This window comes from Mesoplodon densirostris, chromosome 12, assembly GCF_025265405.1.
Source record: "Mesoplodon densirostris isolate mMesDen1 chromosome 12, mMesDen1 primary haplotype, whole genome shotgun sequence".
NCBI classification, from domain to species: Eukaryota; Metazoa; Chordata; class Mammalia; order Artiodactyla; family Ziphiidae; genus Mesoplodon; species Mesoplodon densirostris.
Window position 1 is genome coordinate 30,315,658 of NC_082672.1, and position 16,428 is coordinate 30,332,085.

General features: G+C 35.1%; 1 protein-coding gene across 1 annotated transcript in view; it reads right to left on the bottom strand.

The window, feature by feature from the left end:
- EYA4 (EYA transcriptional coactivator and phosphatase 4) overlaps positions 1-15,020 on the bottom strand; it is a 59,162-nt gene extending 44,142 nt beyond the window's left edge. Inside the window, exons 1-6 of the mRNA XM_060114416.1 lie at positions 14,951-15,020; positions 10,468-10,534; positions 9,101-9,243; positions 8,809-8,931; positions 7,011-7,090; positions 3,142-3,325 (exon numbers count right to left, since the gene is read on the bottom strand). Of these exons, the coding sequence (XP_059970399.1) occupies positions 3,142-3,325; positions 7,011-7,090; positions 8,809-8,931; positions 9,101-9,203 (490 nt within the window). The 5' untranslated portion in view covers positions 9,204-9,243; positions 10,468-10,534; positions 14,951-15,020. The remainder of the gene's footprint in view (positions 1-3,141; positions 3,326-7,010; positions 7,091-8,808; positions 8,932-9,100; positions 9,244-10,467; positions 10,535-14,950) is intronic.
- Between the last annotated feature and the right edge of the window lie 1,408 nt (positions 15,021-16,428).

Genomic DNA, 16,428 nt, shown 5'->3' on the forward strand with positions numbered 1-16,428 from the left:
GTACAAGTAGAAATAATTTCTTCTTTAAATTCAATGGAAAGTCTCGTAAGATCTGACAATTATGTCAAACTATATTCGTTGGTATTAGCAACCAGTGGAAAGCTGAAGAAATTGCAGCATTCTGATACTGAATATGAGAATGTCACATATGAATGTGTTACATTCAAAGTCACGTACTCAGAATATCTACATGTCTGCGTTTAGTATTTTTAATGTAAATAAAATAACTATTCTGAAAGTTGATTATTCTTTAGCTAATAGAGAGTACCCATCTGTGTCTTTCGTGCATAGAAACTCTTGTGGTCATATTGAAATTAGAAAAATCAATCTTCCACCCAAAGTTCTACCCAGCATAAACCATTTTTGGGTATTTGAATGGTTTTCATTCCTGGTAGCTCAATTCTAGTAAATTCCAAAACACTCTGCTAGTCCTGTCACTCTGTCTCTGATATCTCAATGATCAAATATTTAGTCTGTGGTTTTGCTTCTGAACACAGTCATTCTACTTTGTTTTCCCCGTGCATTCACCAGCGAGAAACACCTTTCACAGTGTGACGAGAACATCAAATATCTCCCCACCTAAAGTGCTTCTACCACTTGTAAACAAGGATTCTGAAATCACTCATTCTTTAAATTAACATAAGATTCTTAATGAAATGTAAGTGTTTACTGAAAGAGGATCAGGACAGAATTGGAACATGGGATTTAGGCTGGGCGGAAGTTAAGGCAGGTAGTGTGCCAAGGGTGTAAAATTTAAGGGCTGTGAGAATGAACGCCCCCTTACATTCTGCACCCCAGGCAACTCTTGCCTTCCCTTCATCCTGGCCCTACATAAGATATGGCTGCTAAGAGACAGGGAGGTTAGGTGGAAAGCCTAAAAAGAGGGAATGAGGACTAGAGGTTCAAAGGGGCTATGTGTTTACAGGAGGGAGGGTCTAAAAAGAAGATAAGGGGAAAGAAATTGATAGTAGGGGCATCAAAGTCTAGTACACCTATTAACAATTTTCTCTTCGGTCCATAGTGAGATTAGAGACAATATTTTGAGATTCTTTTTTTTAAATATTCTCTTCCATTATGGTTTATCACAGGATATTGAATATAGTTCCCTGGGCTATACAGTAGGACCTTGTTGTTTATTCACCCTATATATAACAGTGAAGCAAAAAGAAAGAATGTTGCCATTTCATGAATATAATTGCATTTTCTCTGTCGCTTAAAGTATGTTTCATTGTCGGGCTTCCCTGGTGGCGCAGTGGTTGAGAGTCCGCCTGCCGATGCAGGGGACACGTGTTCGTGCTCCGGTCCGGGAGGATCCCCCGCGGCTGGGCCTGTGAGCCATGGCCGCTGAGCCTGCGCGTCCGGAGCCTGTGCTCCGCAACGGGAGAGGCCACAACAGTGAGGGGCCCGCATCGTTAATATTACCCACATTATCTAGCATTTTCCTTTTCTCAACATTCATACTATTTTAATTATTTTCTTGATCTTTGTCTTGCTTGTTAAATGGAAGCTAAATGAATCTAAGTGAATGCAGATAACATATTCACTGCTGAAATACCAGCAGTGCCTGGTACCTAACAGGCACTCAATAAATAATTGTTTAATGGGCTTTTTGTCTTCTTGGAACCACTGGTCCAGTTAGAAAGAATTTACAGTATTGTGACCATGTGTCCCTATTTTCTTGCCCTTCCAAAGCAGGACAAAAAAGAAGCAGAGATGAGTTTGGATCTTGCAAATAACTGGAAGTCAGAAAAAATATTCTTGAACATACTAAGTGGTATTTACAAAAACAAAAAATTTCTTAACTTTGATTTTCTTATTGAGTTTTGATGGTTCTTTATATATTCTGGATACAAGTGCTTTATCAGATATGTGTTTTGCAAGTATTTTTTCCCAATCTGTGGCGTGTCTTTCTATTCTTGTGATGGTGTCTTTTGAAGAGCAGAAGTTCTTTGTTTTATGAAGTCTAATTTATCTTTTCTTTTCTTTTATGGATTGTGTTTTTAGCGTGATATCTATTAAATTTTTATGTAACCCAAGGCCACAAAGAGTTTCTGCATGTTTTCTTCTAGAAGTTTTAGTTTTAACATGTTTTGTATATGGTATGAGTTACAAGTCAAGGCTCTGTTTTATATTTTGTTTTGTTTTGTTTTGCATATGGATATCAGTGTTCCAGCACCATTTTCTGAAAAAACTATTCATTCTCTCTAATTGCCTTTGCACCTTTGTCAAAAAACAAACTTTTAGTATATGTTGTATCATTGTATATGTTGTATGTATTATACACAACATATACTAAATATATCCAGAAATATATATATTTCTGGACTCTTTATTCTATTCCATTGCTCTATGTATCTAACATTTTTGCCAATACCAAACATTCTTGATTATTATATTTTATGCATTTTGAAATCAGGCAATGTGAGTCCTCAAACTTTGTTATTATTTTTCAAAATTATTTGGCTATTCTAGTTCCTTTGTCTTTCCTTGTAATTTTAGAATCATCTTGATAATTTCTCCAAAAGGTCCTGCTGGAATTTTGATTGGGATTACAATGAATCTCTATTAAACTTGCTTTTAACTTTAAGTTCTTCAGCTGTGTTAAATATGTGTCAGCAAATACAATTCTAATAAGGATAGAGACAAGCTTCTGGCAATGAAGACTACGATGGATTTTAAATATGTGTTGATCAGACAAAGATATTAAACTACCTATCAATGATCCTAAAAATCCTAGGAATGTGGGAAATGTTCACTGGCTGGGGCTACTGATGACTCGTAAGGTGAAAAAGTTATTCAGTTTCTCAAGCATAAAGGAAATATTATCAGTTTTACCCAAAGAAGATACTATTACACTTTTCTATGTTGTCAAGGTCTCCATGAAATAATTAGTCTGGTAAAAGATCCACTTACCTTTTATCTCCATATCCATATGTATTCTGTCATTTGATATTAAAATCTCCTAACTGTCCCACACCTAAAAGAAAGTTTTCTGGAATGCCAGAAAAGCCTCATCTAAATCAGTGGTACTAGCACAGATTAAACATCAACATAATTATCTGGAAGCTTTCAACCTTGTTTTTAAAATGCCCATTTTCTCCATATTATTAGATACAGCAAAACATATAAAAAGTATTTCACCTGGATGAAGATCTGTACCTGGTTGGCTAGTCAGTCCTGTGAGAGATTCCTGCAACTGGTAGGTTGAGGTCGAGGAGGACGTGCCATCAGCTGTGTTATTTGATGTCATATATGCTCCATATGTTGATGCAGAGTAATACTGTGCATACTGGTTTTGGCCAAAGGCTGCGTAGGATGGATAATCCTGAAATAATAATTGACATGTGTGTGTGTTTGAAAGACAGATTACCCTCTAGTGTACTCCAAAGAAAAGCAATCACAATGGCAGTGGAAAGATTAGTATCTGGCTCCACTGGTTCTGGAGTCCACAGCTTTGAGGTGATCCGAATAAGCAGAGACCATTCTGTGGGCATCTCCTACATGCACATAGTAATGAAATACCTTGCAGGTTTTGCAAACCATGTCCAGTACACAAATTTTAATCTGTTTAAAGGTTGTATATGCATCACTTTCCCCCCAGAATTACATTTCCAAAGATGTACATCCTCAGGTCTTATGCACTTGAAGAGGAGAGAAGGAGGTGTTCATATTCACAGCATTCATTCTCATCTTCTAATATCACCAGCAAGGAGGAGGTGTGCCCCTCTCCCCGCTTCCATACAGACCTTGGGCTGCATTATTGTGATTTTTGCTCCCTTTTTAGGCTACCCTTGATAATTTTGTTTTCTTGGCAGGAGGTAAACAGTAGAGAAAAGAAAATGAATAAAAGATATTCTTACCCAGTTTCTCACAGGCTACATGCCACCTGAGGCCTTGACCTAAAGTCTTTCATGAGGCTTTCATATATTTAGTTTGCATCATTTGTTAGAGAAAAAAGAAAGCCATTGGGTCAATTCCTTTCACCTGATTTTTATTAAAATTTTTTTTAATAATCTTAAAATGATGTAAATAATCCTTCAAAATCCTTTTACATATTAAGATAAGGAATAAGTATTTGTTGCAAGAATTGGTGTTTAATATATCTGACATGTTTTAGCCCCACTTGTTATCAGTGATGACAAATCCTTGGTCAGGATGAAGATTCCCTAATGCACATTTCTAAGGGAAACAAAGATCCATGGTTGATGTGGTTTCCAAAAGAGGAAATTCTCTGCGTTCGTAAATATATGTATAAGCAAATATATGTATCATAAGAAAGGGTTAAGCAGTACGGCAGAAAATGAAAATTCTATTTGTCTGTTAATTTCAGGATCTGATGTTCCCTACTATTACCTGAGACTAAAAAAAAAAAAAAAAAAAAAAACCAGAAAACTCTTGGCAGTATTTGGACAAAATTCTTAGAAACGTATTTTTCTCAGAGTAAAACATGGATCACAAATATTAACACAGTGCTTACTTTCTGTCAGGCACTCCTCTAAGGCCTTTAGTAGATTTACTCATTGAAATCTCACAACCTCCTATGCAGTATTATTACTATCTCTATTTTACACTGAAGTAAAGGGATGGGATAAAGGCACAGAATGTTTAAAGTGATTTGCCCAAGGTGAGACAGCAAGTTTCAGGGCTCAAACTGGAAGCCAGAGAGACTGACTCCAGCATCTATCTGTGTGGGAAGCTGTCCACTGGGCTGCCAGTGCCTGGAGAGGAAGATGAAGTTACTCATTGGAACGGTCCAGTCTACCAGCTTCCAGTGATTATAGTATCTTTTTGCACTCAAATATATCTCAAAGATTTCCCTTACTCTTCATTTCCACTCTTATCACCTTGTCCAAGCTACCTTCACTGCCTGTTGTAGCCAAGGTACCAGTTTTCTAACTGCTCTCCTCCTTTCCATTTTTGGCTTTTTCCAAAGTCTCTGAAGCCAGAGTAATATTTTTCAAAAATATATTACATGATGCTATTCTCCTGCTAAAATATTCTTTAATAGCTTCCCTTTGGGCTTGGAATAGAATTGAAGTTCCTTATTATAAGCCACAGGGCCCTACATGAGCAGACCGCAGCCTACCTAGATAAATGGATGTTTCCCCATCTGCCCCTTAGGTGCAAACTAAATTCCAGCCTTCTTTGAGTTCACTGACACCCCAAGGTTTTCACCCCTCAGGGATGTGATACATGCTGCTTTCTATGCCTGAACACCCTTGCCCTCATTCTTCACCTAACTTTTGGAAGACTTGGCCTAAATGTCATTTGCATGGAGAAGCCTTCCACAAAATCCCCCTTACTCAAAATTAGCCTTCTCATAATATTTTTAATAGGACCCTGTTCTCCCCCTTCATGCTTTCCAATTCTATATTTACTCAGGTGTTTACTGGTTTATTGTCTGCTTTTCTCAGTAGAAAGCTCCCTGAAGCAAGAAACAGGTTCCATTCACCCTGCTCCTACCTTCAGCTCCCCAGGATACAGACCAGTTCCCAATATCTAATAGGCACTCAGTGAGTATTTGCTAAAAGAATAAATTAGTCTTCAGACCATGGTCCAAAATACAGATTACACATTATATTGGGGCCACTGAATTAAATATACTGCTAGTACTGGATGTATTTTGTGATATAAAACTGTTTGTCAATAAATTTTCTTCTCCTTATTAATCATTTTTTTAATCTTCCCAACAAAGAACAAAGCAGTCTTCCCCTTATGCTACCACTCTGCCTAGTGTATATTTCTATTATTATATTCCAAATATTCCACTCCGTGTCCATATTATTTTCATGTCTGTGTCTTCAGGAGGATTGTATCCTTCCAGAGAGCAGGGAACACCGACTTCGAATCTCCAAAGCACAGTTAAAAAATCTAATGGTTAACAGGTGCTCAGTAAATGTTTGGTGTATTAATAAATGAGCGAGTGAAATTAAGCTACCTGGATTATCAAAAATTCTCAATTTTTTATAATAAAATATGCATACTGACTTTGATGTTTACTGTTTTAAGAAACCATTTTTCAAACTAATGTCAAACTATACAGTTTAATCCTGTCAAAAATATCATTATTCCACTGTTTAATCATCAAATTTTCCTCTTTACCTCTTGTTACCTTAATAAAAATCGAAAGGAGAAGGCAATTAATATAATTTCTTCAGTAAATCCAAAGAGCAAACACTTATGCAGTAACTTATATTTTAGAATGCACAGAAGTCCAGTGATTATGTTAGTGTATTGCTTACCCATGAAATCAGCTACCCTTCTACCTCAGCTACTCTGAACATGACTGAGAAGCAGGAAATAAGGACAAAACTTTCTGAATATATCACAAATTCATGTCGTTCCATGCTAACTCACTCGTTCAGGCACGTCCACACTTGTTCCACACATAATTCTAACATGATTCTAAAAACAATCGCAGGTTTCAAAATACACAAAAATATTAAGCAAATATCACTATGAGGACTAAGGAATTCTAGGAGCAGGTGTAGTGGGTGACAAAAGCAAAAAATTACAGCTGTCAGGACAGTAGGAATTTAACAGTTATCAAAAAAAAATCATAGAATTAAAAAATAAAAGCCAATAGTAGTTTGAGAGGCATTTTGTTTAGGAACAAATGCTTTGGTTTTGGACCGAGTGTTTTATAGTCTACATCATAATTGATTACTGATTATAGTTTAACCTATGAATTTTCATAATAACTGTTTTATCAAGAAAAAATAAAATTATGTTTAGTATAGTTTAAGATAATAGAAAAATATGCAATATATTCTGTAATTTCCTGTCAAATGACTAAAACAATCATGGCTTAAATGTTTAAAGGGCAAATCTTTAGCAATCAGGAAAACTGAAACATCCAGAATTACACAAATCCAAAGAATTCCAGATAGCTAATTTTTACTACCCTGAAATGCCATCTTAATTTTAAATACATAAACCTTACTAACCTGATACTATTCTTCAAAAATCTGAAATATATATAAAAGCATAAACACAAAAAGCTACTATACCTGTTGTGAACCACTGAAGTTCGTTGAATTGGAAACTGAATTATTTGCATAAATAGTAGATGATGGTGCAAAGCTAGAACCTAGAGGTAAAGAACAAATTGCATTTTAAAAATATGTCTTGAAAAATATAAAAAATATTTCACTTTGCAGAATTCAATGAAATATATATTAAATTTTGTTGTTGAGACAGTGAGATTTAAAATTGAGAGATTTCTAAGGAAAATGTCCTTAGCTCTGTCTTGTGACAACAGGTAAAGTCTTTTCTTTAGAAGTCTATAGAGGTAAACCGGAGCTTGTGGGAACAGTCTTACCAAGGACTCGGCTAACCTTCAAGGGCCAATGTCTACACGTACAGAAGTACTCAAAGAATAAGATATTATCCATACTGAGACTACTTCCAGGAAACTACTGGAACTTTCCAGTGGTCATATCAACTGCATAACATACAAAAACTACTCAAGTTCAAACATTTGGCTGGGGCTAGCTTAGGAAATAAACACATGGAATTCATTTAGAGTTCATGCTTCCAGCTCCCCATCTTTTTGTTCCTCTATGTCCTTTCTTTAGAACAAAAAAAGCTGTGAGCTAGGGCTCAGACCCAAGGGAGAACTGTTTATACTGCAATCATCTAAGGTTTGACGATCTTCTAAAATTTTATGACAAGGTCTGAAAGTTATTTAATTATTTTTAAAATTAGATCAAAAACAAGTGAACTATCAATTTACAGATTCAAAAAAAAATGTTTTCATGGAATGTACTTGTTAAGGAATAAAATAAAAGACTATTGAGGCAGCTGATTACTTGTTTTGTCAATGTGTCTTGAATAGCAATAGTATTAGGTAATCAACACAAACTGACATGGCCTGGAATATCCGATATGAAAGTATTCTGGGGAATAAATGGATATGTCTCTATGGCATTTCCCACAGTGGCTTATTGTGGTTGAGGCATGTATGCATATATGTATCTACCATTATAAGGAAAAAAGAGACCTGTCACTTCAGCCAAAAAGGTCTAAGTAATTATTTCATTTTAGTCAGTCAACTAAAATGGCAATATTAGTTGGTTCAAATAATGTTAATATAGCCCCCAAACTATGACTAACCATATAGAAAAAAAATAACAGATAGGAAATAACCTTTTAATGTTTTTAGTATGTCACTAAAATATTTTCTGCAACTACTACACAATGTTCAAAAATAATTTTTAATTGGAGACAAAAACAAAAAGAAAAATTAAATAATGATCGTACATGGAGAAAAATTTTTTAAGGTGGAGGTACAAATTATCTAAATATTCCTATTCAAGAAATATAGTATTAACAGGGGAGAGGTATTTTAGAAATGAACAAAAAAATCTCCAATTATTCAACAGTAAATGGGACTTAGAGAAGTGCTAATTCAATTTTAAATTTAATCAAAAAAGCATTACGTATGTAAGGAATCCTGACAAGAAAATACTGGGTTTTGTCATGAATCTTTGAAATCACTTAAATAGATGCCAAACATGTGACTAGCGTGGCGACTGGCTTGGAGGTTGCTTTGCTTGGACTTAGTTTCCTGCCAATTTTATGCAACTTAAACTTAAATATTTAACTTTGATATGGGTCATGTTTCTTGATGTATACTGAACTCTTTTCATCATGTTTCTTCCCAGTTATTTGTCTTTTCTGATGACCTCGTGTGAGCAGTGGTAAGATTTAAAACTGTCCTCATGACTTTAAATTCCTAGTCTGAAGCCAAGGAGTCTCATTCAAATAATTCTTTCTCACATAACATGTTTCTTGTGTGGTACTTACCTGGCATCTGGTAAGAATAAGGTGTCTGGCCTGGCTGTGGGGTAGAAAACCCTGGGCTGTAACTGAGGCACCCACTCTGTAATGGCGACTGAGTTTGTGAGAGTCCGCCCTCTGTCTTGATGCCTGGTAACATCACGCCCAGATCTGTTTGGAAAACGCATGTGCAACCCATTTCGTTAGTAAAATGATCTTACTTCTGAGTTGTAACATATCAATATATTAGACTATACAACTACTAGCCAGCAGGATTACATGCTTATAACCAAAGAAGAAGAGAGAAGGTGTGAAATACCGTAAGTGGGCAGGCTATAGGGCTGTCCTGTCTGTGAGTACGCTGTGTAGACGGCTGGCTGCTGCATCCCCGAATACTGAGTCTGGCCTGCATAGGCAGACATTGTTTGAGCTGCTGGTGTAGAAAGAATGTGTGGATAGGGCCTAAATATCAGAAAAATAGCATTACTGTGGCAACAAAGACTGCATATTAATTCAGACAGCTTAGATTCAGTGAAACCTGATAATAGCCCGGAAGTAATCCTCTTCTTTATCCACATATCATTTTAACAATATGGAAAAGGACAAGAGTCTGAATGTCAGGAGCCCAGGCTCTGCTACAAACCAGTCTAGTTACCTTGGACAAATAATTTAAACTCGCTAAGTCTACACCTCACCTGTGAAAAGAAAACTTTGGTTTAGATATCACACCTAAAGTCTCTTCCAGGTCTATATTGCTTACATTCGAAATAGTATTCCAACTGATATGTAGATGAGGAAAGTGAAGCCCAGGCCAATTAATTAGTACATTCATGAGCATATTTCCTGTTACCATGCATGACCCAATGCTATGTAATGACTACAAAAGTCATTAAAGGCCCTACCAAGAATTCTCTACAGAGAACTAGAAATCTTAAAAAATAAATAAAATTAAAAAAAATTAAAAAGTAGGCAGCTTCCTGAAAAGAAATGGAATGCCATTCCCTTCATCATGCCACATCTAACAGAATGTTCCCAAAATGGATATCCAATCTCTAGCCTATACTTAAGGAGAAACACTCTAGCTGCTGTGGAAAATAACTTTTAACTGTACATGATCAGGAATCCAAAACCTTGACACATCTGGTTGATGGCAACCAAATTCAGATACACCCAATGTAGTTAAACTTGAAATTTCTACCACTGTGCTCAGAAAGTTGACTACATTAGTTATAAAAGCAATAGTGCATATCTTTCAAAAATGTTTATTAGAACTTGAAATCCAATAAGAATATTATAATGATGGAACAAATTATGAAGTGTTGATGTTTGAATAAAATATAATCTTTTTAGATTTTCTTTAAACTAGTCAGCATTTTTGAATTTTCATTAAAAAATCTGTGTATTCTGGTTTGAGCTTGATGCTTTCCTCAAAGTATATAAATATCCAGAATTAAAGCAATTGTCTAGATATAAGTGAGGGTATTCCTAGACTTGTGAAGGGTATTTACCTAATGTCTAATCTATCCAATGAATCTATCCAAGTATCTGTCAATTCAACTGCCTATCTATAACATTTATATACATAAATATATCCTGATTTAAAGTTGTTATATTGTGTAAACATGATTAATCAAGATAATGCTGGAAAATTATTGTAACAAATCTGAAAGACTACTGACCACTTACTTGGAAGGATACAGCTGTGGGGAATATTGATGCGCTGATCTGGGGCTATAGCCACTACTTGTTATTACTGTAAGACACAAAAACCAGTGCAAAAAAAAAGGTTGCTTTATAAATATATTTCACTGGAGTGTGCAAAACTTATTTCAAGAAATGACTATGTTAGAGATATGTTTCAAAAAATTCATTCATTTTCTAAACAGAAAATTCATTCATTTTCTAGACAGAAACAGATGCCTAAACATTTTCTTCTAATTAAACTGTTTCACGTATGTGCTAGGAGCATGACACGAACTTTTTTCACAAATCATTCCCCTTCATCATTCCTCCATTTTCTTAAATCCGTAGCATGCTCTTACATATTAATATGCTATGAATAGATCTCCTTGACTATAGGTAATTAAGCTTTCATGATATAAAGGTAAATTTTTAAATTTGCAGACTTTATGTTTTAAATTCCAAATATATTGCTCTTCCTGCATATTTATTCTAATAGAAATATAATAAAAATTAAGAAAAATATGATGTTTCAACCTTCATTTTCAAGTTGTAAAATGAAAGCGTTTTCTCTTTCCTTTCATTTTGCCAATCCGATGAGTAGTTAAAAATGCAGGGTCCAAATAATTCTAATAATAATTGGAATATACACAGAAAGCATGGGTGACAATGTAACATTAAAAAAAAATCTAACTGCAAGAAGCAGCAGCAGTCATATTTATAAATATATTTTGAACTATCAGAGATTGTACTTTTTTGAGAGGAACTTAAAGGTGAAAATCAGGTCCTATTAACATTTCAGCCAAACATGCAGTCCCAAACTGGAATGTATCCAAAAGTTTGGAAGTTTCTCTTTCCTTTAACCATCTGCCTTGACTAAGACAGATGTACTGCAAATATATGGGCCCTAAAGTGTTAAGGCAGTCCCTTCAGAGCCAATCCATACTGGGCAAGCACACAGAGTGTCTTTATTAGGCCATCTGCTGTTCATTCACTTTTCAAAAAGATTAAAGTAGTATACAATGCAGTGCTGGAATTAGTTTAGTCTAATCAATCATAGTTATACTTCAAAGTACTATGTCTTTTCTAAGTTGTTCATAATAATTCTGGAGCTAAACTTTTAGAATTGTAAAAGTGACAAATAGGCTTAGGTTGCTAACTATTTTATGAAACATGATATATTTCTATATCCAAATGCTATTAAGTACCCTTGTGATCTATTGCTTCATAAACACATAGAATTTAATGTATTTAAAATGCTATTTAGACTGTAAGTTCTGAGTAGGGAGAGTATATTATAGTTTTCATAGCAATAATGCAGAGAGTTTATTTTCAAGAATATTATGAATCAATTTTGACAATCACTGAATATGATTAGAGGTGTTATGTTCTAAATATTTTCAGCAACCAAATTTAAGTGAATTTGCTATGTATATTTGAAAACACATGGACCACTGAACCATTAATTTTCTACTTATTTATTAAAAACATAAAGAATGTTTAAAACTTTCAAATCAACTCAATGAGAACAGCCCTTTTCTCTCACACTATGGGCACTAAACATACACTACATAATAGCAACAGTGTACTGCACAGGAAATTCAGTCTGATTCATTGATTCATAATAATTATACCCTATTTAGCAGAAATATACTTAAGTAAGGCTCAATTCCACATTTTTTGTTTCATTTATAAAACTTCATTGTGGTACACTCAAGACTCAGACTATACTAATCAGCTATTCTCAAGACTGTTAAACACAAGGCTTTTCTAAAGAAACATCAAATAATAAAAAGAAACATTCAGCTTTTATTGAATTAGCCAAAGAACAAAATTATTTCAGAAAAAAAGCCTCACATATATGAACACAAATCTGAATATATAGGATGCTTCTTCCCTCTAATGAATGAATCTAAATATCATTAGAATAATGTACCCATAACAGTATAGAGGCTCAACCTTTAAAATTTCATATCAATGTCTATATGTTCATTTTCTAGGTAGAAAACAAAACCTTTGACTCAGAAAACTATGTTTACATAAAACTTAGAAAGTTTATGCTTCTAACGAAGCTGTATATATTTTATTCTAACTAATAAATCTGCAGATAATTGAAAACAACAACAAAATTGGATTAAAGTGAGCTGAGATTATGCTGATCAAAGTAAAGACTGTTTCTACACAGAGCAGCCTAATCTTTCCAGTATGATTTCTGGAATCCCATGTACAAATTTAGGAGACCTTCCTTTTATTCCCTGTTGTCATTTAATTAATCAAGAGATGTATGCAAAGCACTCAACTCATTATACTCCATCATTTCTGCATACAAAAGTTAGCAAAAGTGCTTGTCTTCTAAATGTCCTGAAAATTAATTAAAACACATTTTTAATGAATATTATCAGATTCTCATAGGGTGGTGTCAAGCAATTTTAAGGTTTTACCCTTATTACTGTAACACCTTAGACTAGTGACTCTCAATGGGATGAGAGGTGGGAAATGAAGTTGGGGAATGGGTGGAAATTTTGCCTGCCAGGGAACATTTAAAATGCTAGAAGACATCTTTGGTTGTCACAGCTGAGGAAAGCTACTGTTAACTTGGGATAGATGCCAGGGATGCTGCTAAACACCTTACAGTGCAGAGGACAGCTCTCCTACAATAAAAAAAAATTAGCCAAGTTTTTAATAGTGGTGCTGTTGAGAATCCCTGACCTAAAGCACTCTGTCTAATTGAACTTGGTCCATGGCATTGGAAATGTTCTATATCTGAGTTGTCCATTATGGTAGCCACTAAAAAACCCCACATACAACTCTTAAACACTTAAAATGTAATTAATGTGACTAGATAAAAGATGTTTGCTTTACCAAATAGTATTTAATTTAGACTTATATAGCCACATATGGCCAGTGGCTATTTTTCTGGACAGCACAGCCATAGATAATTCTTAAAAAAAAAACTGGGAAACTATTTGTAAATATAATATGAGTAAATTCCAGACAGCTTGACAGTTCACACCTGTTTCTTTTTCCATCTTTATCTTTTCCAGTGGGGTATTAAAGAAAAGACTGTTGGACTGACCAGGACATTATTCTAGAATCATTTATACCAGTGACCACCTGTGAGGCCTTGACTGTATGGGCTTAACCACCTTTAACTTCTCTGTGCCTCCATATTCTTGCCTATAAAACGGATCATCACAGATCTCTGAAATTCCTTCTGGAGCTAACATCCCATAATCTTTTCATTCAGCTTTCATTAACTTGTAGTGTACTATTTAAGTATATCAGCGATCACTTAATTTCATTCCTATCCTTAAAAACTGTGTTCATATATGCATTTACTTTGCAGAAGGTTTACAACACTTATGGTAAGTAATATAAATGCTAGGGTAAGTTGGTGCCTATTTATCTGCTAAGAGGCGAGAGAATTGCTAGAAAGGAGGTGAATTAGGACACATGCTTCTCTATACAAAGTGTATAAATTATTATATCTTTCTGTTTGGAGTACTAATATTTAAGTGAATACATGGCAGCTGCTTCCAGTCAGTGTGAACCAATGAAACGGGATCATCTGTATCTATAAAAATCAAATATATGCTATAATGACATTATAGTCAAGGATTTACTTCAGCTCTTTTTACATGAGAAGCATACCCACACAAAATCCTTGTATATGAGAACATGAATAAGTATAAAATATATTAGAGTAGAATAACAGAACCAAGATTTAATTCTCACAAATAGTTTTCTGGGTTTAATGTTCATCTTTCTGCTATACAAATTCCTCCTCAGGTTAAAAAAAAAAACGGCCTTTCACCAGATAATCAACCAAACGAAATATAGTAACGAAAAAAAATCTTTAAGTCAACTTATTGCGTGTCCTTGTGCCCACCTGGGAGTTATCAGGTATTTATATTTAAAGAGGATTGATGTTTAAAGACACGCTATTGTTCTCTTTGAAGCATTTGAGCGAAATTCGTGCTCTCAGAGGCTGGGTTCTAATGCGACCAGCATGTGCTCTCCTGCAGCCCATTAACCTTTAATACCTGTCACTCAGCTGCTTACACAGGAAGGTTTTTTTTTTTTAAACCCAGAGAGGAAACAAGGTTATTTAGAAAGAATCAAATGGATAGTTTTACATCTCGAATGTTGGAGAGAAGGCAGTTTTGATGTCATTTAAATGGGTAAGTTGAAGGAACAAAGTTAACAATTACAACCTAAAATTAAATTAAGCACTGTATAAAATAATTATGAAAGAATTCAGTTCTGCTTATTTCTAATAAGAAAGTCAGGGGATTGTTTTGCTGTCACCTGCAGATTCAGCAAAACTATTCTAAACATCATTTCTAAAAAAAGCATAACTTTATGACAATGAGTTTTCCAAAAAGTGAATTTATTGCTGAATTTATAAAAATCCAATTCTCGCTTATTCACCAGCAGGATGAGGTGGACCCCAGTGCGTACGGAACAACACACGAGTTTAAGGCTTTACCTGACCCAGTAAAAGTGTCAAGCGCTCCATCTCCAGTCGTGGTTGTGGTTTCACTGCTGTTCAAAGGCTCTGTTTTGACTGCAAGGAGAGACACTACGTAGAAGAATAAGTACATGTGAGTTTTATTTCTAACTTTATATCAAAGATGCTGACTGTACGACTAGTGGCTTTTCTAGCTACCATGGCATGCAAGAGAAAACTTGGGAAGTCGATGAGGAGAGTTTTGTTAATTTAGCTTCTAAATGGACATGCATTTATAGAGGATTTAATCTAAAAATCTTCTGCCTAAGCTGGTTCTCTCGAATCTGGCTTTTAAGGCAGTCAACCCTACACAGTGAAACAGCAGTACGTGTATTTGCATTTTTAAATCACCTAAGCACACTCTGGTATTATAGTCAAAAGGCAGAAGAAAGGAATCGTCAGTCAGTCTTTAGCACATTTAATCCAAATCGTAACAAAGAGATTTACTGCTTATATTTTGTTCTTCCCAAGGTGACATTAAAAAAAAAAAGATTGCTTAAGAATATAATGAGGCATATGCAAATACAGAAACCAGGGGTGTATTCATATGGTGGGTGAAAAATGAAGTACTCAGTAAAGTTCTGCTCTACAAAAGCCAAAAGAGCCATAAGGTGTTGGGCTTTTTATTCTAATGGTATAACAATTTTTAATACATTATAGACATAAACATAGAATAAGAGATGGTTTCTACAACAGTAATTGTATCTTTTGAAAACTCTTTCATATATTATTTCTCCTTTGAGGTGGTATATTTTGGCAAAATCCTCACTTGGCAATGATGTAGCCACTGAGGTATACATCACTGTCATTATTAGATGCAACGAGTTTGGCAGGGGCAGTGAAAAAGCCTCTACCCATTTTGTCACACCATATTTTCCCTTTGTGGGCAGAGCTCCATATATCACAGCAGCAAGGGAATAAACTAAATTATTTTCTGCTTAACACCTCTTATGTTTCCTGGTCATAAATGGAATGACACAGTTCAAAACCTCAGAAGCAAGCAGAAAACTATAAAGAAGAAAGCTGAAGACTAGCCAACCACGGACAAATATGGCCAAAAGAATAGTGGACTCAGAGAGTACCCACCAAGCAAACAAGTCAGCGACGTTACTCTGTTAGAAAAGCAATTAATGATGGAGAAACATGCAGTAATGATTATGTTCCCTTTCCACATGAAGAGAATTGGCTGGACCCTCCCTCAGTGAGCTCTGGGGTTAATTTAGCATCCGGGATTTAACTATGTCATGAAGATTTGCTGGAAGATTCAGAGTCGAACTGTAAAGGTTGGAAAGAATCCAAACTCTAAACCACACTGCCTCACAGGCAGCACTAACTAACCAAGAATTCCTTTCATCTGTACAGAGATGGTCCAGAGTAGGGTGTAGAAAGGTGTAAAAGCTACTCTCTATGATGCAATGTCCCCATCTGACTTCTGACATATGACAAAAAGGAATCGT